Here is a 27,784-nt window from a genome sequence, read left to right as displayed (position 1 = left end):
CAAAATTTTAAAAGACTTCTTGAGAAACTAAGAGACATTATTGAAATACTAATCATCAAGGTGTGAAGTTAATGTATTAATTCCAACAGTGAGATGCTGGAAGAACAGTGGGTAGAACGATAGAGAGATGTTGTAGAAAAATCAACCTAAAATCAAAAAATCTTACCTTACGTTGGCAAAAATATGATTTGTTGATCAAGATCACTGTAGATAATTGAAGGAGAAGTTAATGGGTAAATTTGGGAGAAAATGTGAATTGGTAATACAGTTAATTGGGTTAGTTGGTGGTTATCCTAGAGGGGTCGGGTTATTGGGTTAAAACCAGGGAATAAGATTTTTTTTAAAAAAAATTGGGTAATTGGTTAAATTTGGGTTAATTTTGGGGATTCCGTCTAATATATGGTAATTTGGTGAAATTAGTAATGGGAGGGGTAAATTTAACTTCATTTTAACAGCTAGGGTAAAGTCAAATCATAAACCAAAGTCGAGGGGCATCTTTTACCCTTTTTCCACAAAATATGATGAATTTCACTGATATGAAAGTTAATTCACTGTAAAATTTTTTCTTCACCGTATAAATAGCTAATAAACATTGAAAATGGATAAAGTAATTAACAATTATTTTTTTGTTTTTAACTATAAATTTGAAGTCTTTCCACATAAATAAATAGAGACTCGAAATACTTATTGAACATCAAACGAAAATGAAAATAAAGTATATGACGCCAGAAGAAAATAGTTATGTATGGTGTGACGTAAAGGGAGCTGCAAATAGGGGTTTGTCGATATGAACCATTTTTGTTATGTTTCATGATTTTGAGTATTTTCTGGCCTCTCTCTATGCTTGCGTTTGTTGTAAAACTGTAATTATGATTTTTGGCTTTTTGTTTTTTCATTTTCTTTTTGATTTTTTTCTCTTAGTACCATATTTTACTTCTTTTTTGAAAAATATTCCAGATACGTAAGTGAGATATGTATTTGAGAGGGCATATGACATTGGTTATATAGGAGAGAGATGTACCGAGAGGTGAGGAATGTATTAAAAAGAGATAGGTTTCAGATACACAAGGAATGAATGTATCCGAGAGAGGATTTTTTATTATTATTTTTAAATGGTAGGGAATCTTAGAGATTATGATAAAAATAAGATGTGCATTTGGGTAGTTTTTGCTATATACTATTAACCAAATATTTAGATATAATATTTATTATAAAATAAATATTTATTCAATTTCAATAGATTATATATTTATTTATGATGTCTGTTTATTATATAGTACTGATTTAGAGTTATTATTGTTACTATGCTATTTTTTCACATTGTTTCTATTATTTGTTTTAAATTACTTTAATTGAATTAAGTCTACTGAAAATAGTTTTTTTATTCTCAAATTAAAATAGAAATAAACTTTTCATACATATCTAATATCGTTTTTTCACACTCTATTTTTAATTTAATATATTATTATCGATTTTTTCATTGTATGTGAATTCTCTATTTTTGAAGAAAAAAATAGGTTCAAAAATATCTTTAATATATTCAAAAAGACTTTATTCTTAATGGTCATCCCTTTAACAAAGGATAAAATCAATCCAAACAAACTCCAATTGATTTAACTCAACTTCTTAATGATCATCCTTTAACCATATAACGGTTAGTCCTTAAAAATCCATCCCCACCAATTAATAAATTCAAACAAAATGAGACTTATTTTCATATGTACCAATAACTCTTCACCATCTATTAAACTAAAAATTGATAAATAAAGTTTCATAATATGTTTTAAGTACGGACATTTTTTACCATAAAAAAAATCAAGATCCAATATATAGAAAAAGAGCTATTTTAATCCATAACCGAAGCTAAAGACAACTATGGTCTAGCAGGTAAATAAAATAAATCTATGTCATTTTTAATACATTAGGGATCATATTTCAAATCAGTACAAGAGTATAATTTTTCTTAAGATTCACATGTAAATATAACTATGTGATCAAGTAATTGCAAAACAAAATAAAAAGATAATTAAGTTTTTGAAGCAGATGAATAATAGTCATTGAGCCAATTACAAGGAAAACAATAAGGTTATTGCACGACTCACACTCCAATGCCAATAATTCCTAAGGAATGCAAGCAGAAGAGATAAGTTGAACCAACACCTTTACAATTTTATAAACTTATTTATAGGGATGAAAATCTCTTGAAATCAATATATATAACTAAAAACAAATCTGTAAAGGGTGATACAATATGCGAAATGTATTAAGAAATTATGTGATGGCAAAATATAACCATATTTAATTACCTCATAAGACATGTTATTAACGTCGAACCTCATGCCTCTATTTATATTATGCAACTCCACCACAAATATATCAAGCATCATATAATCCTATTCAGTAGTACTATTATTATACATCCTACTAAACAACCCCTTAAGCAAATAACCAATCCATAAGCTATACTTACATGCTAATTGTAAAAAAGAACTACTATCATTAGGCATTTGCTTTTGTTCATGTGTGATACGTACCGATATTTGGACGAATTAAGTGTTGGGAAAGTAATTGAAACATCAATCTTAAACTTTGTAAATACTAACCAAATAAACAACTAATATATTAGTCTTCATAGAACCGCGCGATGAGCAAGTAAGAAAAAAGGGGAAACGAATAAGTATAAAGATTTGGCTAATAAAAGATTAGTTTCATAATGATATACTTCAATTATAGATCATGCGACTTAAAAGAGAATTTCTCTTTACATAACAAAATATAAATAACTTTCTTAGCTTACCCTCTTCAGAAAACCTAAGGAACGTGATAATTTTTTTTATCTCTTAGGGCTTGTTTGGAAGGGAGTAAGAATGAGTAATTTCAGTTTATTTCTTATTTCTATTATTTGGTAGGTAAGATTTTTTTTTATGTCAAGACTATTTATAAATTATAATTTAGAAAAATGCTATAGAATGAGGGTCGAGAATTAGGAGCAGCTCAAAAAATTAATTATAAGCGCTTTAAAGTCGAATTTAATTTTATTATAATAGGCCTTCAATTATAGAAAAATCATAATTACAAATGTGATTCATGTTTTGCATCTCGTCATATTTGAATTTTAAGAAGTAGAAAAAAAGCACTCATGCGTTATAATTTTTTTAAAAATAAATAAGTTATTTTTTGTATTTATAAAAAGAGTTGGTGAGAGTTGGAAAATTAAAACTTTGGTTCTTGGAATTGATAAACATCCATCCATACCAAACACACCCTTAAAGCAAACACATAAACGAACATTTTGCTATTTAATTTATAAATATCATTGTAAGAAACTTTTCATAGTTTTCATGCATCCTATACGGAGACAGACGTTCATCATAAAATGCTAAATAAAATAAAATAGTTTTTAGGACACAACTGTTCATTCTTTAACGGATGAACTATGAAGTAAATAGATAATGCCTAAACAGCGATACACAAAAGAAATACAAAAGTAAATAAAATAGCCTTTACGGCCGCAGTCGTTTATTCTCAATTGGATGAACTATATGGCCTTCACGGAAACAACCGTCCATCCTCTAAAACCGCATGAACTTTAGTTTGAAACTAAACTTTTTATTTGGGGGTTGTCAAGGACATTATCTCAATTACAGCTTGCTTAAACCTTTTTTCCACTGTAAAGACATTCGATAATTGAGATATGCCACTTCCACCTTTAGCCTGAGTATACATTGATCAAACATGTTTTTAGAACTAAGCAGTAATAATATACTTACTAAATATATATGTATACATGTTATCCATATGGTCTTGTAAAAGTAGAAAAACTGTATATTTATTTTAAACACTTGACTCAGGTAAGTTAATCTAAATAATTTCTAAACATAATTTATGACTAAACTATAAGTAGTAGCAAATAGTGAATTTCAACCTCAGGGTGAGACTAGGTGGGAGGAGGCATTTCTAAAAAAAGGATAGACATATATTCTTTTATTTTACTTCCATTTCATGTGAAGATATATGTTTAATTAGACGCAAACTTATAAAAGAATAAACAACTATATATTTCTCGAACACCCTATTTAAAAGAATTTACTAACACTTGTAATTCTTCAAGTTCTTGATCAATCAAACAAAGAAACGTAAAATAAATCGAAGAGTGTGCTAACTAAAAACCCTAGTTCACAGTGTTCAAATGACCTATATATAATTTTGAAAAAAAAAAAGAAAGGACTTCTATGAACTTTGATCATGAACATGCTTCTCAAATGATCATATGAAATTTGAGCAGACACAATGTCCATCTTATGTTTGTCCGAAACATAACAAATGATGGTAAATAGCCCTAGCTTCTTAGGACAACAAATAAATACTAATATGTGCATCTCCACTACATACATTTAGTATCTCATTTGGTGAACTCCATATAAAAGAAGCTGTTGGAATAAGGGGACTAGCACCAGGATTAGTTGGTGTAATAGCTGTTGAATTACATATTGATCCTTGATCACTCACATCCTTCTCCCAACTATTACCAACTTGTTGTGAATCCATCAACCTTATGATATATTCTTCTAGCCTTTCTTGCTTTTGACTTTCAAGTTTTTTGAAAGTATTCTGCAGCTTTAGGATGTGGTTCACTGCTTCATAAACTATTGTAGACTTATCAGTCTGCATATACAAAAACAAATATGAAATTAATTTATTTCTACTTCATATCGCGAAGTCGAGATTTTCACTAACTAAGGGAAAAGTAAACACACATGAAGAAATCAAGAACATATCATATACGAATTAATTAGTTTCAAGTCATTTATAAGTGTCTAAAAAGATTCATTTAATAAGTACAAATTACAAAATAAGGCCATAATTATAAATTTATAATCTTTAAATCCTGTCTATCACGCAGCAGACAATAAAATTAATTGTAATAACTGATTTATACATTAAAAAATGTTATTGGTTGCAATTAATATGAAAAAAGCAAGTTTGTCGGTAATAACAACTGAAAATACATTACTACGAGTATAATGGTTCTATATGGTTAATGATATACTTTTTAAGTACTTTATACATATTAAGAAAATGTTCTTTTTGGAAAATTTAGAATAATGTTGAGAACTTGATATTCTTATGCTAGAACAGAAAATATAAATAAATTTGTGGATCTTTTTAACTATCTGCGAAAAATCAGAAGATCTATATTGTTTTATTCTTCACTTTTTTGATAAACAAAACACATCTTATTATTCTATTTTAAAACTAACATGTAGATATGTACAAATTAGTAATAAGAGGAATGTGTATATTACCAAATAAATTTATTCCCATTTGATTGAGGTTCTACAAGAAATTGTCTCTCTATTTTTTTGTTACTAAACATATTATATATATATATATATATATATATATATATATATATATATATATATATATATATATATATATATATATATATATATAAAATCATATCTCCTTTAATAATCTTTTACAAGTTTTTATTTGATTAAAAAAAACCATGTCCATTTTTGGAATAATTCTTGATGATATGATTATAATTATTAATTAAGGTTGCAGAAGACAATAAAATAAAAATAAATTTTTTTTTAGATAATCACAAATTTATTGAATAATTTTCCTCGATAAGAAATTGAATAGTAAAAAACAAGGCATGTCATTGAAAGAACTTTTTTTACCTTAGCAGGTAGAGTAGGAACCAATGCATGAAGAGCCTTGAACAAGGTTTGCATCTTCTTTCTCCTTTATTTTCCGTTCATATGTGTATCTCATGTTCTGATTCTCTTTTAGCTTCGGCTCCATCAACATCAGAATTTGATTCAATCATTCCCTTACCATTCCTTTTTTGGTTTGGTGGACTTCTCTTCTTACCAACACCAGTTTTTATTTCAACCACCTCATTAAAAGCTATAAGCGGCTGACAAGTATCAGACCTATTCAGATCTGACAACTTGTCACCTTCAAACGTCTCTCCACTCCCAATTTGATTGTCATACAAGTTGAGATCTGACAAGAAATCATTAGTTTCTATGGAAAATCATGATTATTCTCATCTACACGAACAATGTAAGTTTTTTTCTCAATTAAAATAATAAACAATTAAAATGATTTTAAATAAATATAATTTACTTAAAGATTTATTTTTAAAAAAAATGTAAGTCTTGATTATTAAGTTATACAAATTTAGTATGCCAAAATTGTAGTCTTATAATATAAGAGGTTACATCACTAGCGTTAATTAGATTTCAATAATAGCTTATTCATGTGATTATTAATGTCATTAGTTGGATCGGATTATATACATTAGATTTGACGCGTATTTTTACTCATTTATTCAAGTTGATCACACTAGAATTAGTAATTAAGCAAGTGTTTTTTAGTGAATAAAACTTTTTATCATTAAATTACATTTCATTAAAAAAAAGATCATTTTATTTCAACTTCTAGCTAATATGTTAAAATGCCTCTAAATAATAATCATGACTTTTCCTTTATTAGGAGAAAAAAAGGAATCAGTTAGGATATTAATTCTTTGCTAATCCTCCACTAGTTTGTAGCTAGCAATTCTTATTTTGATAATTCATTAATAAAAAGTATAATCGATAATTTTTAATTATTTATTTATAAAAATTGTTTATTCTAGAAGTATCAAATGTAGGGTGGTGTGTTGATTGGTCTGATTCGATTTTAAAATTTATTGATTGGATCTATCGGTTGTTGTTAGACATGTTAAATCATTAAGATACTATCCATCGGTTATTGATTAATTGATTTAACCATTGAAATTTGATTTAAAAAATCATAAAAAATAACTTAGAAACAAGGTGACAAACTAAGTAAATCATTTATATAAGTGGACAAATTGTGTCTTGCTCAAAAGCAAATATATTCACATTTTAGAATATTTGAGAGTTTAAAACAATCAGAAATATGCGCATGAAACAAAACTCTAAGCCAAACACTTTATATACTAAACGGTATAAATATAAATTTTTTAATTTACTAGGGGGTTATCGATTACTCGTTAAGAAAAGACATTAACTCGTTAAAAAGCAATATCTGATAGTAAAAAAATCAGAACTATTACCAAAATCACCAATGAATAACTCATTATCGATCAATAATTTTTTTCGATTTGATTTTAAACTATTATAGTCAAATGAATGGGTTAGATTAAATTTGGGCATATTCAATCGAATTGAGTTAAAAAAGAAACGAGTCATGTTACTTGGATTGAAGTGGACTAAATTCCGAGTCATAGCCCAATCTACCAAATTGTTATTAAGTTTTATTTCTTTAATTTGTGTACTCTAATACAACTTTTTTCTTATATATGACTATATATAATACATCAACATCAACATATTAAATAAAACTTTACATGGATCAATTTAGACATTATATTAGCCTAATCTTAAAATAGGTTAAATTAAACATATTAAAATAAATTTAGTTAATAAAATAAACAGATCACCTAAATTGGTCTAAATACAAACAAATTAAAGAAATCAATGATTTTATATTATGAGCTTATTTTACTCCGTGCAAAAATTTACTCTCAATATAGTTGTTTATGTATTTTGTTTGACAGGTAGGACCATTATCTTGTGACTAATGTTGACTATTTCATTATTATCAATACACCAACATGATTACATATTAAGACAATCATTTTAAATACTACACTTGCCAAATAATTGGTGAACATTCATTTCTACCAAGGACGCTTAATTCGGTAAATTACTTTGAGTAATGATGTTGTCTTTGCTGATTTCTTGAATCTAAATTTGTTAGTCTTGCATTGTGAGCAAGATTATTAGAAACTTGAAAATATTTCATGAAAATCAAAATCTAATCTAATTTCATGGACAAATATATATTTGAAAATAAAATTCTCAACATCTATATATCTACTGTCTAATAGTTAATTAAAACACTAAGCCTTATGATCTCTGGGAGATTAAGTATCTCAACTATTATGTATTTTATGATTTTGAAAAGGAGAAATAAATAGTATTTATATAGTTATGTGAGGAGAGCTTAACAGTTTGTTTCCTGAATTTCATGGGCAGTTAGCATTCATATATTATCAAATGTTGATATTACTATACATTTTAAAGTTGTGATTCGGTTTTTCACCTTTTCTATTGGGACTGCATTCATCCCCTCGATCCCCTAATTCATAGTTTAACTTGACATATGAAATTTAAAAAATTACGCAATATTTTTAAATTTTGGAATCTTAAATTAAAAATGTATAGTCTTTTAAATCTTGCAACCCTATCAGGCTGTTCGAATTGGAAAACTTAACAAAATTTTAAACAGTACATCATCTCTGAAATACCATACTTACTCTGAAACAGAAGAATATTCTTTTTGTATTTCTTTTATAAAATAAATGTGGAACTTGGTTCTGTCACAACATACTTCAACCTTTGTTTAAGACATTTCTAATTTCTGGAGGGCAGCAAATTACTACGTTGTTCATCTTGTATTCTTGAGATACTTAAAACAAAACTTTGAAGAACTTGGTAATAAACAACAAACATTAAAGAGTATTTTCAAAACTAGAAAATATAAGACAAGCTAAGAAAATAGAATCACAAACTGATTAGGAAATAGAATCGCAAACTGAGTGTGTCCTTAAGGAAATTATTTCCCTCAAGTACCCGAGGTTAACAGAATATATTCTCCCAGGATAGAATGCACTTACTCACCGGTGTATCGTACCTAAACCCACGGTGTCAACAAATTACTCAACGGTTGTAGAATACTCATTGAATACTAGATTTAGTAGTTGAAAAAGAAGTTCAGAAAAAATGGTTCAACTAAACTGAGAGGAAATCTCTCAATTTATAGAAAACAAAGGGTAGTGTTGAAAAATTCTTATTGTGCCTTACCGAAACAGTCATAAACCTTTGGGAAATCACATATTGTGCCTTACCGAAAAAGTCACAAACCTTTGGAAAAACCACAATCTTTGGGAAAGATCACAATATTTCATAAAAGTCGCAATTTTTCATTTAAGTCGCAACTCTTAATAAAAGTTGCAACTCTTCATTTTCCATTCACACCTTTTAAAACTCAACAGTCCCCCGCAGGAATGGGGAATGACTCCACGAAAAATAAATGGAAAAGTATGTGTACTTTACAAGGAAAAATTTATTGCAGCTGGATAAGTAGAATTTCCCTTGGACTTTCTGTAGTGAACATATGTCAAATATACTCAGTCAATTGATAGATGCGATATGTTTGAACCGTCGAGCTCTAGTTATACCTAGACAATCATATGTCACACAATTAATCCTTTTCCTTTTATGATTCTTACGATTGTGTTAGTTTTAGTAATGAATACCTCCTGGTTTCATGAGTGTATAGAGAATAGACTTTTGACAATAATTCTCTTTGAAGCTGCTAACACTCCACTCACATAGGTGATTTTTAATCATGTTATCGCGTAGATACACTATTCGGTAAAATCAGCCAATCTTAGAATATCATGAAAAACATTAAGTTTGATTAACTCATTAACAAGCCTTAATGTTGCATCCTTGTTCCTGAGCATCGTCTTCATCATAACAATGGATTGACTTTGTGGACAATGTTGAACTGTCAGTCACAATTTTATCCTAAGCCGTAAACCCCATTCCCTTAGATGATGTTTAAACTTTCTGTAACGACTCTTTTGGTCGTTTTGAGTACTAGAGCTTTTTTATTTCATAAATATTTTTTCGATAGATTTTAAATGGGTGTTTTGAACTATTAATAATTATAATTATAAAATTAGTGGGGTAGTTTTAAATAATTTAATTAGTTGGTGGTTAAATAGAAAAACTTTAAAATTAATAGTGGGTCACATTTATTATATAGTTATAATTAATTATAAAATCAATAGGGTTTTTTCCATTTTTCTTATACTGAATTAGAAAAGAAAAGAAGGGAATCAAGAGAAGCCGCATGTCAAAGATAATACGACAGGTAAATTATTGAATTGATATGCACCTTGTTTGCAGAGAGTACCTTATGAAATTATGCATGACATTTATTATCATATATATATTTCACAAAATCGATTGAAAGAAAAAAAAATTCAAGTACAAGCGTGATGATTGGATCAATTTTAGGTGATATTGACTTGAGTATTTATTATTATTATACTTTAAAGTGGGAGCATTAAAGTGTATATGTATAGTGAATGTGTTCATGTGTTGGTTAAGGTAGAAGATAGGACACAACATATATAGATACTTATATAAATAAAATAGAATTAAACTATGGGACAAATTGTGAAGTTAATGATTTGTTAATGGGTTTTGCATATTCTTCATATGCAGTTGTTACAATTCGTGTGACTTAGGTTATTCCTAGTTCGTATATCACTTAATTAGGCGTATTAAATTATTAAACTATTGAGTGAAGTAATAAAATATTAGGTGTATTGGGTTATTTAAATTCCACTAAAGTTATGCTAATTGGAGGAATTAAGACTTGCCCTTAGGTTTAAATTTTAGAAAAGAAGATTATAAGTTAGATGTGTTGTGGGTTTAGGATGCACATAAAATAACGTAAGTGTTTATAGACTCGTTAACTTATAAATTATGCATATATACTTGATAGATTGGAAAGATTCGGAGGCATTATGGAAAGAAAAAGTATTGGAGAAGTAACTTGCTTGACTTCAGTTCTTCGGTGGAGGGAGGTTATGGTTTATTTCTATTTGATAGATAAACTCTAAATAGCGATTGATATGTATTGAGTGATATTGTAAAGTCTCCTATGTACTTGATTGTGTGGTTGTATGTTTTGATTGTGTGGTTTGTGGTTGGCTTAAAATTATGAGAGTGTTGAATTTCTAATCTTAAACCCTCCCTATTAAAATGACGCCTTGAATAAAGAAGACTTGCTGAAATAAAATAATGAGAAAATTGGATCGGAGTGTCACGTTCCGACACAGTATTATGGGATCGAAGTGTCACGTTCCGACACAATATTATGGGATCGGAGTGTCACGTTTCGACACGGATTTATGGGATCGGAGTGTCACGTTCCGACACAATAATATTAAAGGCAAAGAATCTTGAAGTAACTTAATATACTTAATCTCAATTAGGAACCTATTTTCCAAATGAGTATGGTGTGGAGGCATAAGTCCTCATAGGTGTGCTTGATGTTGTACCTATTATGGTGTTGTTGTTGTCAAAGGTTCATGTGTTTGTTGCTTGCCACCTGTTAAGTATCGTAGTTGATTTTATATTATTATTCATTATATATTGATTTCTATTTTGAGTTGACCGATGATACCTACTCAGTACGTGTTCCTTGTACTGACCCCTACTTGTATTTTCTTCTCTGTTCTTTTGTGGAGTGCAGCAAGTGTACCATCGACTTCGACTCGCCCTCAGCCTAGCCAGTCTCCAGCATATCAGAGTTTTGGGTAAGTTATTAATTCTAGCTCGTGCTGAATTCTCTCATTCACGTCTTGATGTCTTTGAATTTCGGACATGGGCCATATTTTTGCTTATTTTGTTTTTTTAAACACTTTTAGACTTGGTAATTTGAAAATAGATGTCCTTAATGTGATGACTATCAGATTTTTGGATAAAAGTATTAAACTTTAGAAACTTATTTAGATTGGTTACTTAATAACTTTTGGAGCTTCCACATTTTTTATGCTATTTATAGTTGAATTATTGGTGTATGTTGGGGTTCAGACTTGTTGATTCGCCCACCTACGGGGGGTAAGTGTGGGTGCCACTCACGACTCATTTTGGGTTGTGACACTTTCTCTCCAGTTAGGCCTTTTTGTAAGTGAATTTGGCACATTATCCTTTGAATTTACATAGCCTGTTTTGTGATTCAACTAGAGAATAAGTTTCTAACATATTATGTCTATGTCTTATATGACGAGACTTTCCATTATACATCATGCTCTATGACCTACCTATTGCATCTTAACTATCAAAGTGTATGCATACTAATGTCAATCGTTTGGGGCAAAAAAGAATATCTATCAAGAAATTTTGGAGTCTTTCAACTCATTCTTTAGCCTTATCTAGACCACCTAAATTAGAGATCATTGTAGAGCTAGCGATACATGTCTTCTTGTTTTGGAAGATTTCCAAGATATTGTTCCTCTACCAAGAGTAAATACATATCCATTTGTGGATTTTACTTCATTTGTCCAGTGATCCAATATGCATCACTATATCCTTTCATTACTATTGGATATGGTTATAATGCAAGACATAGCTTTAGTGTTTCTTAAATACTCCAAAACTTTTTTCATTGTCATCCAATGAGTTCAATTGGGATCACTCGTGAACCGACTCTCTTCACTAATAGCACATGATATATCTGATCGCGCACACTTCGTAATAGACAACATACTTCTTTATACTTTAGCACAATTAGACTTGACGATATTGAAATCCAAATATTTGAACTAGTCAAGTACCTTTTCAATGCAATGAGACCGTCATAATGCTAAACATTACGGAGTTCTAAGGATTCTTATCCCACATCAACAATTACAACATTTTTCATATCAAACTTATTTTCTAGCGTATGTTTTGTAGCATTGATGTTATAAGTGTCTTAAGTGATGATCAACATATCACCAATATATAAACAAATATTGACCTTGTGACTTTAATGTGAACACATATATCACTTCCATCATTCTTAAATCCATTTGCTAACATAGTTTGGTCAAATTTCTTATCTCATTGTTTGGGTTCTTGTTTTAGTTCATAAATTGACTTAACAAGTTCTCACACTTTCTTTTCTTTACCATGAACCACAAAACTCTCGGGTTGTTTCATGTAAATTTATTCCTCTAATTATCTGTTTAAGAGATTTATTTTCACATTCATTTGTTGAATTTGTAGTTCATATACCACAACTAACACAATTAACGTCCAAATGAATGTAATTCTAGTTACTAGCAAGTAAGTGTCAAAAAAATCAAGACCTTGTTTTTGTCTAAAGTCTTTTAGAAAAAGTCTTGTTTTATATTTTTCAACAGTTCCATCGACTTTCATTTTCATTCTAAGTATTCACTTTGAACCCAAAAGGTTTATTTCATGGAGGAAGATCAACCAACTTCCAATAGTATTACTCAACATTAAGTCAATCTTACTATTGACACTATTTATTCAAAAGGAGGAGTCTACATAAGACACAAGAAATGGTACAAAATCATATTTGAAGAAAGTAGATGTGCTATTGAAAATTACTACGCCTATGAATCTCTTTATTAAGTACATTCTTTTTTTGTTCTTTCCAAGGTCTTTTAGACATTTCACTAAACTACTCAAGCCTAATTTTACATTCCACATTCTTAGATCCAATTTTAATCCTTTTAGATTTATGAACTTGGACTTTGGCTAGATACCCCCACACTTTGAAATATTTCATGTTGGATTTCTTTCCTTTCCATTTCTCATATGGAATATATTGTGTCCTGAACAAACAAAGTTGCCTTCTTTTTGAAAAGAAAGACTTTTTGTTGTTCCCTTTTAAAATAAGGATAGTTCCTCCACACAAGTTTTGTGGTAAACTTGAACTTATAAGGAATTCCCCCATCATTTCGTTTAAAGTTTGGTTTTTTCCCCCATTAGATTAGGTGAATAGGGCAGCAGTTTGATGGGTGATTCCACTTTTCATATTTATGCAAAATGAGATTTATACTTTCCATTTTATACCCAGTCCAACCATCATTCCTGGATGAATGAACTCAAGGTGAAGATATTGTAACACCCAAGAACTATTTCTGAACCAAGATTTGAACCGTTATTCCCAGTGAATAATATATTTTTTGCAAGGAATTTAAAATTTCTTGAGTGGTAAGGTCACTAGATGTAGAACCTTAAGTTCCAAGAAGAACCGAAGAGAAAAGTACTCAAGTGATTCCTAATTTTTCTAAAGTTTTAGGTCAAATTTAACTGGCCATAATGTTATGTACGGAATGAGTTAGTAGATTCATAAGATATAGAATTAAAGCCCTTTAAGTCCTCTTTCAACCACCACTGAGTTTGCTCAATTCCGAGCTCTGAGTAAAATGTTATGATTAATTTACTAAGACGCACAAACTTGGCAGCAGCTCCACGATGCGGAGCCAATACGGATTCACTGCCCGATAAAAAATAGTTTCGACTCCCCACTCATTTAATTATTTCTTTAGGGGTATTTTAGTCTTTACAACCCTTAGAAATCCATCTAAATTTCACTAAACGTGTAGAAAATCAGTTTTCTTAAATCAAAACCCTGTCATCCACTCCAAAATTCTATACTCAAGAAATCAAGAAATGCTAAGTCTAGGTCTATCTTCCCAGATTTTGCTCCAAGTTATTCAAGAAGATGGTTCTTTCAGGTACGTAATCTTTCATAGATTGGAGTTTGTTCACCCACATGACAATCATGTTAGTTTCAGATTTACATTCGTTCTAAAAGTTGAAGCTTTAATGTTTTTGACATGTATTCTTGAAGTCGCTTTTGTTCTTGAACTGGGATGAGAGTGAGGAGTTCTTGAGGGTATTGTGTCAATTTATAGATTTCTTAGAGTTATATTATAGTGTACATTGTTGGGTATCTGAATCTAAAGAGAGATTGAGCCATAAAAATCGAATTTAGACGAATTGGGGTTAGAAAATGAAGAAGGAAAAAGTCGAGTGTGATATGGAATGCAAGTCCACGTCGCTGACTTGCTCCCCCTATGTGTAAAAGTTTTCTCCGCGACACGATTAGGAAGCGGACTCCTCCGTCTCAAAATTTAATTTCATGAGTAATTATTTATATGATTTCGCGTCACGAACTTATTCCAACACGGTGATTTCGTGACTTTTTCTCATATTTAGCTATCTTAAAATACTATAAACATCATGAGATCCTTCCTACCAAGAATCACAATATTGAATTCATAAATCACATTCAAGGTAGAGTTAAGAGTTAAGTTTTGAGAATTTATTCGAACATTCTAAGAGTGTCCCTAAGCCTTTTTGAGGAGTCTTCTAAAACTTCTAATAATTTGTTTCAAGGACCGAGTAAGTGAGTAAGAGTATCTGAAAAACATTTTTATGAGTCTACCTTGTCATCACGAGATCTTTCACATGATGAACCATAACTCTTGAATTCATAATTCACATTCAAGAGAGATAAAGAGTGGAGTTCAAGAAAGTATTTGGGTACAATCGTGAATCCTTTGAGATCAACTATTGATTTGAGTTAAGATTCGAGGAAGCAAGTAAGAGAATGAGAAGAGTTGTATACATGAGTTCCAAATATGTCTGTAGACCTTTTAGTCGAGTTGTTCATGCTTATAATTTCTGCATGGACTCCATAAATTTGAGTATCACCGTGAGGAGTAGTATCTTCAAGTTCTAAATCTTGATTATTGAGTTCCTTATCCCCTTTGAGATTATAATTTTAATCATGGGACTAACACATGCTCCCATGAAGCTCTTCAGTTAACTACTTCATGCCCATAATTCCCATCAATGCTATAAGTCAAACAATCTTGAGATAAGAAGTGTCTTTGGGTCCTTGAGTTGAGTAGTTAATGCTCATAATTATGCATTAACCCTCTAAGTGGAACATCATGAAATCATCCATAAACATGAGATCAAGAACCTTGAATCCATAATTTAATTTAAGCAAAGCTAAGATCAAAGTCAAGAGAAGTTAAGAGTCATGTCTAGAAGTTAAGAGCAGGTCAAGTGAAGTTACCAAAGTTTTGAAGGGTCTTTTGCAAATGTTTTAACTTTATTTTAATAATAAAAGTTTCAAGTTAAGCTAAGAGTAAAAATTTGATTTCACTTATCAAAAAGCTATAGGGAACTAAGTAATTACTAAATAATTTATAAATGTTCACATTTAAGATAAGAGAAAACTGAGATTATCGAAAGAGTTTTGAGCAAGAAAATGGAACAATGATTCCAAGAGAGCTTTTAGGCTAAGTAGTAAGTAATTATCTCAACCCAAAGAAAGAAGTTTGTTTTAAAAACATATGAGTTATTTATATTTTGGGAGTAGTATTGAGCACCAATACGGGGATGCGAGTTCATATTAACTCAAGTCTCTATAAAACCATGTAGCCATTATGGGTAGTAAATGATCATACTTTTTACATGACTCTTTAAGTTATTCTAGTTGATCCACTAAGTTAAGATAGATCTTATACTGATGGCAAGGTATATGATGGCTGTAACACCCCGTAGCCAAAATAGAACAAAAATCAGCTTTTCTAAAAATCTGTAGGTGCAGTGGAAAGTTTGTTTCAATCGATGAACCGTAGCCTAAACCACGGCCTGTCCTGCACATACGTCGATTGAGTAAGAAACCCCCCAAAAAACTCAAGTTCAGAAAATTTAGCTAAAACCAGATCGACAGATGGACCTACGATCCGTAGGTCAAAGCACAGTCCGTAATCTGTGTCCGTCGATCGACACCCCATTCACCCACTCTCTAATACGAACCACGGTTGACCATCTCAAACCGTCGTTTGATTTACTGTCCGTAGGTCTAACCATAGATGAAAATTAACAGACAGTTATGGGGAGAATGCAGTTGGGTTAACTTTAATTGATCATAACTCTTAGCAAAAACAAAATTAGGTCTCCCATGACATACCCACAGATAGATTGTTGGATTAGTTTTCCAAAGCCACCAACCTTGCTAAAATCAGACCTCTGAGTAAAAAGTTGTGCATGTTTTAGTAAGGTCCTGTCAAACAGGCCCAACCTACGGACCCAAACGACGGACCGTTAGTCCAGGTCGTCGTTTGGTCCGACGACAACTAACTCAGGGGTCTTTTGGTATTTTTCCACTTTGTTTAAACCCTAAGATATATTGTTTTGACCCTAAATCATCAGATTTTACTCAGTTTAAGCCTAGAAACATAACTAAAACTTATCTAAGTTAAATAATTAATCAAAACTTGCAAAATTAGAAGTAAGAATAGAGAAAAAGGTCAAGAACCGTAGTTCAAGAATGCAACAAGGTTCCAACAGTTCCAGCCGCAAAATTTAAACATTTCTCTGTGAATTTAATCACTAGGTATGTGGGATTTCGCTAGTGGGTTCCTTTCACCCATTGGGTACCTAATTTTCAGTCATATTCATGATTCCCAAATCATGATTAGACCTAGGGTTTCTAGAACTTCAATAGAACTTCATGAATTCAATAGTTATATGTTCCAAATCAGATTATCATGTTATTACTAAGATTATTACATGAATTTTAGAACCCTAGCTATGTATTTATTTAGTTCTTGAATTACACATGCTAGGTCAGATATTTTAGTTATTCAGTTGTACATGCCTTAGTTATTAATGGATCATTGTCAGATTAAATTTTTCAATCTATGTTTGCATGTATAGTTTTGAGCTATCCAGTATTTACGGAAAATTCAAAGATAATCAGTTAAGTAAATAAATCAATGGGAGTAGCATAATACCAAGTTGGGCTAGGGTTCAACGTACCCATTAGTCCCAAAACTACTAGCCAAGTAGGTTGTAAGTTCCCTATGTGGGAAATCAGTTTAGTGATCATGTCATCATGCCTTAATACCTCTGGCAAGGTATATTGGGTCCTTCTAAAGGGGCGTATACATGAGACTCCACATTTAGCTCATGTGGTTTTATTATTGGTCATTACTAGCTCCCACAGTTTGGTCAGAACTCTTGCATTGACCATTTATTAGTATATTCAGTTCCCTCATGCTATAAATTGATCATTGCATCCAGTTATCTCACTATTCAGTATATCATATTCATATTATTATATTTGCTTTTGTGCTTGTTCAATTATGTTTTATTTATGCTTTATTCTATCCTATATGCTTAGTACTTTCAAGTACTGACGCATACCTGCGCTACATATTCTCGTGATGTAGGTTTAGTTTCTCAGCATCCAGATCACGCTTAGATCGATATCCGATCTCCAGTTCAGCAGATTCAATGGTGAGGACAATAGTCATGAGTTTCTTTTCAGTATTTAGTCCTTTAGTTTCAGTTTTTGCTAGACTTAGCTAGGGCTTGTCCTAGCATTTCTAGTAAATTTAGAGGCTATTTTCAGACATAGTTAGTTTTAGCTTAGTATTGAGTAAATATTTCCTTTATATTAAACTCATTATTTTCAAATATCTCAGTTATAAAATATGGGTATCCTCCATCTTTTCGGATTACATTATGATTTAGCTTCCACAATAATTTATATTCTTTAGTATGCTCATAATCATGCCAACGGGGTAAGCTTGGGATCACTTATGGTCCTAGCTCCCGTGTCCGCGTCTCGGGGATAGTCTCGAGGCGTGACAATGGTCCTTGGCAACATGAGGTGAAGTATTGTATCACCACTTAGGCTCATAGTGGTCGTTGTCGGTTAGAGAAACTTCCAAAAAAACTATATTACATTATTTTATAAGTAAAGTTTAGTTTGTTATTACATTTTCTTTACCGAACTAAGTTGATGTTACTGTTTTATAAATCTTTCCATATATTGCATGTGTATTGTTGTTTTATACTGAATCGAGTATCCAAAGTTGAGTCTCATATCTTTGAGTTGAGTATCTAATCTTTGAGTAGAGTATCTTATCCTTCAATACTTTTGAGTTGTGTAAGTTTGAGTATCGTTGAGTATTCCTTGAGTTGAGTAGGTTTGAAAAGAGGTAAGTATGTTTCCATTTTTATCAAATTTCAGTTTATGTTAGGCTTTAGAATTTCGCTTACATGCTCGTATATTCCACGTACTGAGCCATTTGTCCTTTATCTTCTCATGATGCAGACACATGTAGTCAGGATCATCAACAGGAGCTTCGTTGAAACATCCAAGAGTTTGAGTAGCTATGGTGAGCTTCCTTGATTCCGTAGGATATCATTTACTTTTCAGTTTAGTCATTATGTCATGGGTCTTATCCCGACTTCCATCATTAGCAGTTATAGGCTTCCTAGCTAGTCAATATAGTTGAGGAGTCTGTATTAATCATTTATTTTATTAAATATTTTAAAGACTTAAGTTGCCTATTTTATGGAGAATTGAACATATTATATTTATCAGTGTTTCTTCTGAGTTAAGGTTTTGTATTTCAGTTTCATGATTTTTATTCTGTTTTAAGCTTTTACATGCTTAAGTTAGTCTATCGCTTCTAGTCATTCATGATTAGGGATCGCTTGAGGACCAAAAATGGTTCTTGAGTGATCTCATTTAAGAGTCGTTATCCCCGTAGATTTTCATATAACAATCCCTTTAAGAGTCGTGATTAAGAGTCTTGTACTAGCTCTTTCAAAGTTGTTGCACTATAAGATGTTATCAGTAACACAAAAAGCTTGAGACGAACAACTCAGAGGTTGTTTGGACCCTTGTTGTAAGTTACACTTTCATAGCTCGCACAATACTTTCCATCTCAATAGTCAATGTTTGCTATTCTACAAATTGAATCTTTTGAGGAGGAGTTTTGAAGTGCGTTCAAAGATCCAAAGATAATAATTCAACCAACTATGAATATAAAATAAGAGAAGTGCAAAAATGGATATTAGATTTATAAAGTAAAAAGAGACATTTGTTTTCTCTATTGAACATAAAATTCAATGAACAGACCGTCGTACAATAGTTGATGACAAATAGGCAGCATTTTTTACTTTAAAAAAACAAACGTAAAAAAATTGATATAATTAATGAACAGATTTGTAAATGGCAAGTTTTACAATAACCTATTCAAACCATACAAGCCTATTAGGTGTGGGACATATGAAAATTTGAATAATAGGATAGCAATTTTTAACCTGGTTGTAGTTTGAAGGCACAGTCCTCTTTACATGGAGCATCTCTTGGAAGATGATCTTGTTACAGTGCTGCACCCTAACTCATTCCACTTGTTCCAGAAATCAAGGTCGGATCTAGGGTCCGTGAATTGAGATGAGTGCTTTTATAGTGCACAGGCATGTTCAACCTTTTCTTGGAACTTCTTAAGTTCAGCAAACTTAATGCACATAACTTTCGCGTCCTTGTACGGAATCCCAGACTCAGTTACATGTTAATATATCTTTTCTGTTCTTGGAACACTAAATATATCTCAGCAAGAGCAGAATGATGTTGCAATTGCCACACCAAATAAAAAATAAGCACATCAGATCGTATTGATACCAACATATATATACAATTTCAAAAAGTAAACTCGAGTTATAGAAATATAATGCTCCCTACGTTTCAAAAAGAATGATATCCTTTCATTTTTTGTCTGTTTCAAAAAGACCTCTTTATTTTCTTGGTAACGTTTTGATTCCAGTTTTCCACATGGCATGTTGAAGGCCACAAGATCAAACGGCAATTTTGTACATTTAAACTAACTCTAATTTAGGATCACAACATTAAAAAGTCTTCTTTATACTCTTAAAATCATGCCAAGTCAAATCAGGTCATTCTTTGTGAAACGGAGGAAATATTATTTAGCAATAGAATTTTCCAACAGAAATATTAAATCCTCTTATCTACAATTCTAGTGATAAAATTGTATAATAGCGTAAAAAGAGTACATCCAAGAGTAGTACTTAGTTTTGCAGTTGTCTCTTCTCACAACAAACAAAAAAAACCAGAACAAAGTATACACAATTTATATCCTGTCAATTTTGTATAACCGAGAAGAGAAAACTTACTATATTTAAACCAAAACCATTTTGAGGCCACAAAACTACTAAAGGATGTTGAAAAGCATATGAAATGTAAACCAGTTAATAAAATCCATGAAATGTAAGCAACATATCATCTGAAAAAAGATTTTTCTAAAACAGTAGGGAGAGAACTTAAAAAGGCATCCCTATTTTCATGTTATACATGCCATGCTTTCAAAGTACCCTTTGGAAGACAACCCTTTGTTCAAACTTGCACAAAAGAGAAAGATTTTATGATCTCAAGGTAACTCAAAAATACAAGCACGTATGAATTCAATGCGAAAATTATTAATTTTTTTCCTTTATAAAAAAAAGGGAAAATACCCAAGTACCCCCTCAACCTATGCCCGAAATCTCAGAGACACACTTATACTATACTAAGGTCCTATTACCCCCCTGAACTTATTATATATGTAATTTTCTACCCCTTTTTAGCCTAAGTGGCACTAGTTCGAAAAAAAAGTCAACCATCGTTGGGCCCACAAGATAGTGTCACGTAAGCTAAAAAGGGGTAAAAAATTATTAATAAAATAAGTTTAGGGGGGTAATAGGACCTTAATATAATATAAGTGTGTCTCTGAGATTTCGGGCATAGGTTGAGGGGGTACTTGGGAGTTATCCCTTAAAAAAATAAGAATAATTGAAGTTTTTCTATTTCGAATAGTCTTGGATTTGGTTCGTGATTTTTTTGGCTGGATTATTGTAAATAAATATTTCTAGAAAAAAAAAGAAGATCAAAAGTAAATAGAAAAATGATATTTAAGCAAATGTTCGAAATAAAAGGTAAAACGTAGATATCACAAAGCCTCCAAAGACCATTTGACAAACAATATATAACTTATTAATGATTAAATATCTATTTCTTCTCCTTCTAAAGCTCTACTTTTCCAAAACACATCACCCAATTTTAATAGCTAATAAGATTTAAGAAATAGGAGAAACAATTAACATTATAATTTAGGAATATGTGACAAATATAACGTCTACCAAACCAGGCTCTTTAATTAAATTTGTGTTATTGACGCGTGAAAGGTCATTTTACAGTTGATGTGATGAAGATGATTGCTTAAGATTGACTAGTCTTCTTTCTAGAAAGGATGTGAGACTAATGGGTGGTAGATTATTTAGGATTAATGGGAATGTATTTCTTTTTCTCCCAGGATAATGTAGGGTCCTAGTTATCATTAGTTGGGGTTGGGCAAAGTCTAGGTTTCCTTCCACTAGGCTTTTAAGTTTATTTGAATTACTAGTTCTGGACATGTGCATTGAACGTGTGTCTGCCTCCATGTCTATCACTATGCCCTCCGATACTATTTGTGCTAGTATAGATGTGTTTTGAATCACTAGCACCGTTTCTTGATTTTCTAATAAGATATTCAAAGTTGATGATCGTTCTTGGAGCCCCATTTTGACTCAAGATGATGGATTGTTGTTGAAAGCTGGAAATGACGTCATGTAAATGGGGACTATTCCCACAGATAGCCCATTCAGTAGAATAAAGGAAATCGGTGGGAAGATGGAGTTTGTTTGGTTTTGATTCATAGTGGAATGAGCGATAAGAGGAGTAGTTTGTTGTTTTTGTCAATAGTGTGAACATATAGGCGTTTTGATCTTGCTATTAAAGAGGTAAATTTATGTCTTTGAAGTTACGAGAGAAATTTATATTAATTGTAGATAGTCTAAATTTTAAAATTTTGATATTGTTGAGGGTCTATAAATTTTATGGGTAGAACTATTAAATTAGTAATTAATATTTGAATTCACGTTTATGCTTTAGGAATGCGTGACAAATATAATGCCTACCAAACCTTCTCTTTTATTTTATTTGTCTTATTAACGTGTGAAAGGTCATTTTGCAGTTGATGTGATGAAAATGATCCTCTGAGATAATTTAATCGTCATTGTACAATAGATGTGGGATTACAAGGTAGTTGATTATTTAGAATTAATGAGAATGTAAGTCTTTTTCTCCCATAATAATGTAGGGGCCAAGTTATCATTAGTTGGGGCTGGGGTAGAGTCTAGGTTTGCCTCCACTGGTTTTTTAAGTTTATAAGAATTGCTAGTTCTGGATGTGTGCATTTCACATGCGTACATCTCCACGGCTATCACTATACCCTCCAACACTATTTGTGCTTGTACAAATGAATTTGTAATTACTAGCACCATTTCTTAATTTTCTATTGAGATATACAAAGTTAGTGATCATTCTTGTAGCCCAATTACGACCCACGATGATGGATTTGAATTGAAATCTTCATATGATGTCATGTAAATGAAGACTATTTCTACAGATAGCCATTCACTAGTATAATGGGAATCACTTGGAAGGAAGAGTTTGGCTTGTTTTGATTCATGATGGTTTGGGCGAGAAGAGGAATAGTTTGTTGTTTTTGCCAATAGTGTGAACATATATGTGTTCTGATCTTGCTATTTAAAAGGGTAAATTTATGGCAATGGCGTTATGAGAGAAAGTAATATTAATTGTAGATACTCTAAATTTGAAAAGAATTATGTTGTTTGGAATCTAAAAATTTTTGTGAGTTGAACTATTAAATTAGTAATGATTATTTAAATTAACCTTTCTACTTAGGAATACGTGACATATATAATGTCTACCAAATCAGGCTCTTTAAATGTTACTTGTTCTATGAACGTGCAAAGGCCAATTTGCAGATAATGCGATGGAGATGATCCCTTAAGATAGTTTAATTGTCTTTGTAGAAGGGATGTGAGATTACTGGATTGTAGATTATTTAGGATTAATGGAAATGTAAGTCTTTTTCTCCCAAGATAATGTAGGGGTCAATTTATCAATAGTTGGTTTTGGGGTATAGTGTAGGTTTGCCTCCACTAGGCTTTTAAGTTTATAAGAATTACTACTTCTGGAATGCACGTGTGTCCGTCTCTACGAATATAATTATCTCCTCTGATACTATTTGTGCTAGTACATATGAGTTTTAAATCATTAGCCCTTTTTCTTGATTTTCTATTAAGATATTCAAAGTTATTGATCGTTCTTTAACCCTGTTACGATCCAAGATGATGTGTTTGTGTTGAAAGCTGGAAATGATATCATTTAAATGGGGACTATTCCCGCCGATTGCTCATTCACTAGTTTAATGAGAATCGGTGGAAAGATGAAATTTGTTTTATTTTGATCCATGATGGAATGAGCGAGAAGAACAAGAAGAGTTTTTTGGTATTTTTCCAATAGTGTGAACATATAGGTGTTTTGGTCTTGCTATTCAAAGAGGTAAATTTATGTCGATGAAGTTACGAGAGAAAGTAATATTAATTCTAAATACTCTAAATTTGAAAAATTTGATGTTGTTTACGTTCTTAAATTTTATCGGTTGAACTATTGAATTAGTAATTAATATTTGAATTGACCTTTCTACTTTAGAAATACGTGACAAATATAATGTCTACCAAATCAGGCTCTTTAATTTTATTTGTATTAGTAATGTGTGGAAGGTTATTTTTGTTGTTGATGTGATGGAGATGATCCCTTAAGATAGTTTAATCGGCTTTGTAGAAGAGAAGTGAGATTACTAGGTGGTAGATTATTTAGGATTAATGAGAGTATAAGCCTTTTTCTCCCAGGATAATGTACTGGCTAAGTTATTATTATTTGGGGTTTGGGTAGAGTGTAGGTTTGACTTTAATGTGCTTTTATGTTTATAAAAGATACTAGCTCCGAATACGTGCATTGCACGTATTTCCCATGCTAACTTGTGTGAATCTGAACACATGCTTTGCACCATGTGTATCCCAAGCTAGTTAGTACAAACACTTTCAAAATACTATAAAAAGTGTGTCATAAGTTATACAAAAATTGAAGAGAAAAACACAGGTTCAAATCGAAGAAAAATAAATTTATTCAATTGATATTATTATCATTAATTACAAGATACATCGACATATCGACATATTATTGTTGAATAAATTTCAAAAGGAATATTAGAACAAACATTAATTTTATGCAATTCTTATAATATATCATGTATTCAACTTGACAAAAGTTTCTTTTGCTTAATATAACATAACTCGCAAGCTAAATGTCGAGTGTGTTTTGAAAATATTTTTCATCTTAAGTTTTCATCTCCTTTCAAAGAAGTTCTATTCTCTATCTTTTTATATTTGCATACATATTAAGAATCAGTTGTCAAATAATGATTATGTTTTGTAAAAGTAGTATAGAACTTCAATCAACATATGTCTTTCTTAAAATGGCTAGTAGATGACTATTGTAAATTTTGTGGTGTACACCAACAAAAAATTGTTATTATTAATAATAAAAATAATAATTGTAGGATATAAATCCTTATTTTTTCTTGTGTCCCTTTGATTTCTTTTGTCTGCTTAAAAATAAGTAGTGGCAAACTAATAGTATGTACATTCTCATATATTCATATGTTATACATAAATATAAATTATCTAAAACATACTTCAGAGAAAAAAGAAAATATAGAAAAATGAAAAGACATCAGTAATTATTTAATAAAGTTAAAATATAAATGAAGTTTGCAATTAATATCCCATATTAGTTTTTATTTTATTTTTATAAAGGTATTCTACCATAGTGGAGTCTCAGTATGCTAACTGGTATTAATAACATGTTTGCTTTTCGTTATTATTTTTATTTATCAAGGTCGATTTGGTCATTTTAGCTTACAACTTCCCTTCCTTTTCATTTCACGTGGTCATCTAGCCAGTGATGTGTTGTACGTGACATCCATGCCTCTTTCCACTTTAGTTTATTCATAGTGGAAAACACTTTTCAGTTCTCATATAGAAAAAGGGAGCAGATAACTCTTTTGGTTCTTCGAGATCTCTTTTTAGTTTTCACAAAGGAAAGAAAAGGGTATTATCTTTCATCTTTCCCTCTTCCATTTTGTTGCTTTAATTTTGCTTCAATGTGCCATGCATTTTTGAACTTTGCTACAGATAAATACTTTTGGTTTTTCTTTTTCCGTCGTATCGCTTCAATTTTCAGGTAATTTTCATTTTTAACTTTTCTTTATTTTTGAATTGTTGTCGACTTCTTCTCAGTTATTGAATTGCTTATTATCGACTTTTTCTTTATTGTCGAATTGTTATCATCTTCTTCTTAATTTTCGAATTGCTTGTTGTCGACTTTTTTTTCATTTTCGAATTGCTGTGTTTTTAGTGTATGTATTGCGTGTTTCAGTTCGAACTTATGAGTGTGTTAGATTATATGTGTGCACTTATCAGTCAATGGACCAGATCCTTTGACACACAAACAAGTATGAACAGAAAGTAAATGCAGTTTAACAACACAACAATTTTACGTGGAAACCTCCTTGCTTAAGGGAGTAAAACCACGACCTGTCTCACAGGATTTTCACACTTGTTTCACTAATCTTTGCAAGCAAAAGTAAAACCAGTTACACAAATGTGAGAAAAAGTTTTTAATCTCACGTTCAAGCAATGACGCTATTGCTTGATAAGCCTAAGTAGAAGTTATTCTACCCAATAAGCTATCCCTTCTAGACAACTTAGAATTTCGACACCACCACACTGATTTCTTTATAGATTTAGGAAATGTTTATAATGTAAGACCAAAAGAATATATTCTTAAACAACTACACGATATGCTCCTAGGTTTTCAGTTGTTGTTGAATAATTCTTCACTTTAATTTTCTATAGCCTTTGCAAGTGTTCTTGAGAGTACTTTTTCAAGTTGGAAAAACTAATGAATGATGTTTAGGAAAGTGACATTGTATAGACAAGTCACTTTCCTTAAACTCTTGCCATTGGTTGGAAAGGTCTGACTTTTCTGACGTCGTTGGGAAATGTGCACCCACTTTTTGTACCTTGTCCAGCTTGCCGTCAACAGACTATTCATTTTGGGAACCCGGTACCTTTACAAGGTCCCTGAGTTTATCACATCATCAAAACTTAAGTTGAGAACCTGGTACCTTTACAAGGTCCCTGAGTTTGCCATATCATCAAAACTACAAATAACATTTTCCACCCTTTTTGATGATGAAAAACAATACTCAGGCACCACTCCAACTTCATAACTAGTTCCCCCTGAATTACAAATCCATCCTCCTGAAAAGAAATTCTTTCTCTCCTGAAAAGAAATTCTTTCTCTGACTGTATTCCACCTCACTGTATTCCCCCTCACAAACATGTCTACCTCCTTATCAGTTATAATTCCCCCATTTGGCATCATAAAAAAGAGATACAGTAAATCAATAGTATCAACAATAATATCACATAAGATCAAAACTTGATAGCAATCAAACACAAAGAAAAGCATTCACAATATATAATAGCTAGAACATCAGGGGAATAAGATAAATAGCATTCCAAGATAACAATTAATATATTAATAGCAAACTGAGAATCCAATGACAGAAAGACAAGTCACACAAGAAAGACACAGGAAACGATTGGGACAGACTAAGAATGGGAAGGTTGATGTGAAAGGGACTGAATAATGAGAGGGAGTCGATCATTTTCAGCATCATTATCCTTTATTGCCTTTTCTTGCAAGACAATAACCTTGGCCATCAGCTCTGCATTTTCCCTTTCCAGGGCTTGAACCACAGAAGTACCAGGTCCCTCTGTCTGTGCAGCGAGCAGTGCGACTTTGAGTATAGCAATTTAAGCATCTTTACCACTAAATCGCATAGTTAATTCTTCAACTTCATGCTTGAGTTGGTCCTGGTCTTCTATGAGTTGAGCCATTTTGCTCTTGGGATTTCATTTCCCTTCAATACACTCACATTCAACCAGAGTATTTTTTGAAAAAGCTTGTTTAACTGTACCAACTTTGCCAATGCTTAGAGGAATTTTAAAGTGTTTGAATACTTCAGTAAGAAAGTATCCATATCACATTCCATGTATTCCTTTCCTCTCGATGATCGTCTTGTACATGTGTTCAAGCATGAGCCCTGGGAGATTCAGAGGTTCAAATTTGCACAACAACTCCATTACAAACAAATCAACAGAAGTAGCTAATGTCCTCTTTTCAGTCCGAGGAAGTAGAGTTTTGTTTACAAACTCAAACACCAACTGATACTCACTCTTCATCACCTTCTTAAAAACCCCAGCACACTTTGTTGTGGGAAGCT

General features: G+C 31.4%; 1 protein-coding gene and 1 long non-coding RNA gene across 2 annotated transcripts; one reads left to right on the top strand and one right to left on the bottom strand.

The window, feature by feature from the left end:
- Positions 1-3,609: 3,609 nt before the first annotated feature.
- LOC101255276 (uncharacterized) lies at positions 3,610-5,744 on the bottom strand. Its single transcript, XM_004252380.1, has 3 exons — positions 5,691-5,744; positions 4,393-4,665; positions 3,610-3,714 (listed from the first exon to the last, which is right to left on the bottom strand). Exons 1-3 carry the CDS (start codon positions 5,742-5,744, stop codon positions 3,610-3,612), a joined length of 432 nt encoding a protein of 143 aa, XP_004252428.1.
- Positions 5,745-9,917: 4,173 nt separating this feature from the next.
- On the top strand, positions 9,918-19,061 carry LOC138340737 (uncharacterized). The gene is made up of 4 exons (XR_011213499.1): positions 9,918-9,990; positions 11,383-11,446; positions 17,903-17,969; positions 18,793-19,061. It is a non-coding gene; the product is annotated as an uncharacterized lncRNA (long non-coding RNA).
- The last annotated feature ends 8,723 nt before the right edge of the window (positions 19,062-27,784 follow it).

The sequence above is a fragment of the Solanum lycopersicum genome, chromosome 12 (genome assembly GCF_036512215.1).
Source record: "Solanum lycopersicum chromosome 12, SLM_r2.1".
Lineage (NCBI taxonomy): Eukaryota > Viridiplantae > Streptophyta > Magnoliopsida > Solanales > Solanaceae > Solanum > Solanum lycopersicum.
This window is presented reverse-complemented; position numbering and strand designations above follow the sequence as displayed.

Coding starts and splice junctions, on each gene's coding strand:
- LOC101255276 (XM_004252380.1), bottom strand. CDS start 5,744: ATGCAAACCTTGTTCAAGGCTCTTCATGCATTGGTTCCTACTCTACCT. Junction 4,666..5,690: donor TTCCTACTCTACCTGCTAAG/GTAAAAAAAGTT, acceptor TTGTATATGCAG/ACTGATAAGTCTACAATAGT. Junction 3,715..4,392: donor CACCAAATGAGATACTAAAT/GTATGTAGTGGA, acceptor ATGTATACTCAG/GCTAAAGGTGGAAGTGGCAT.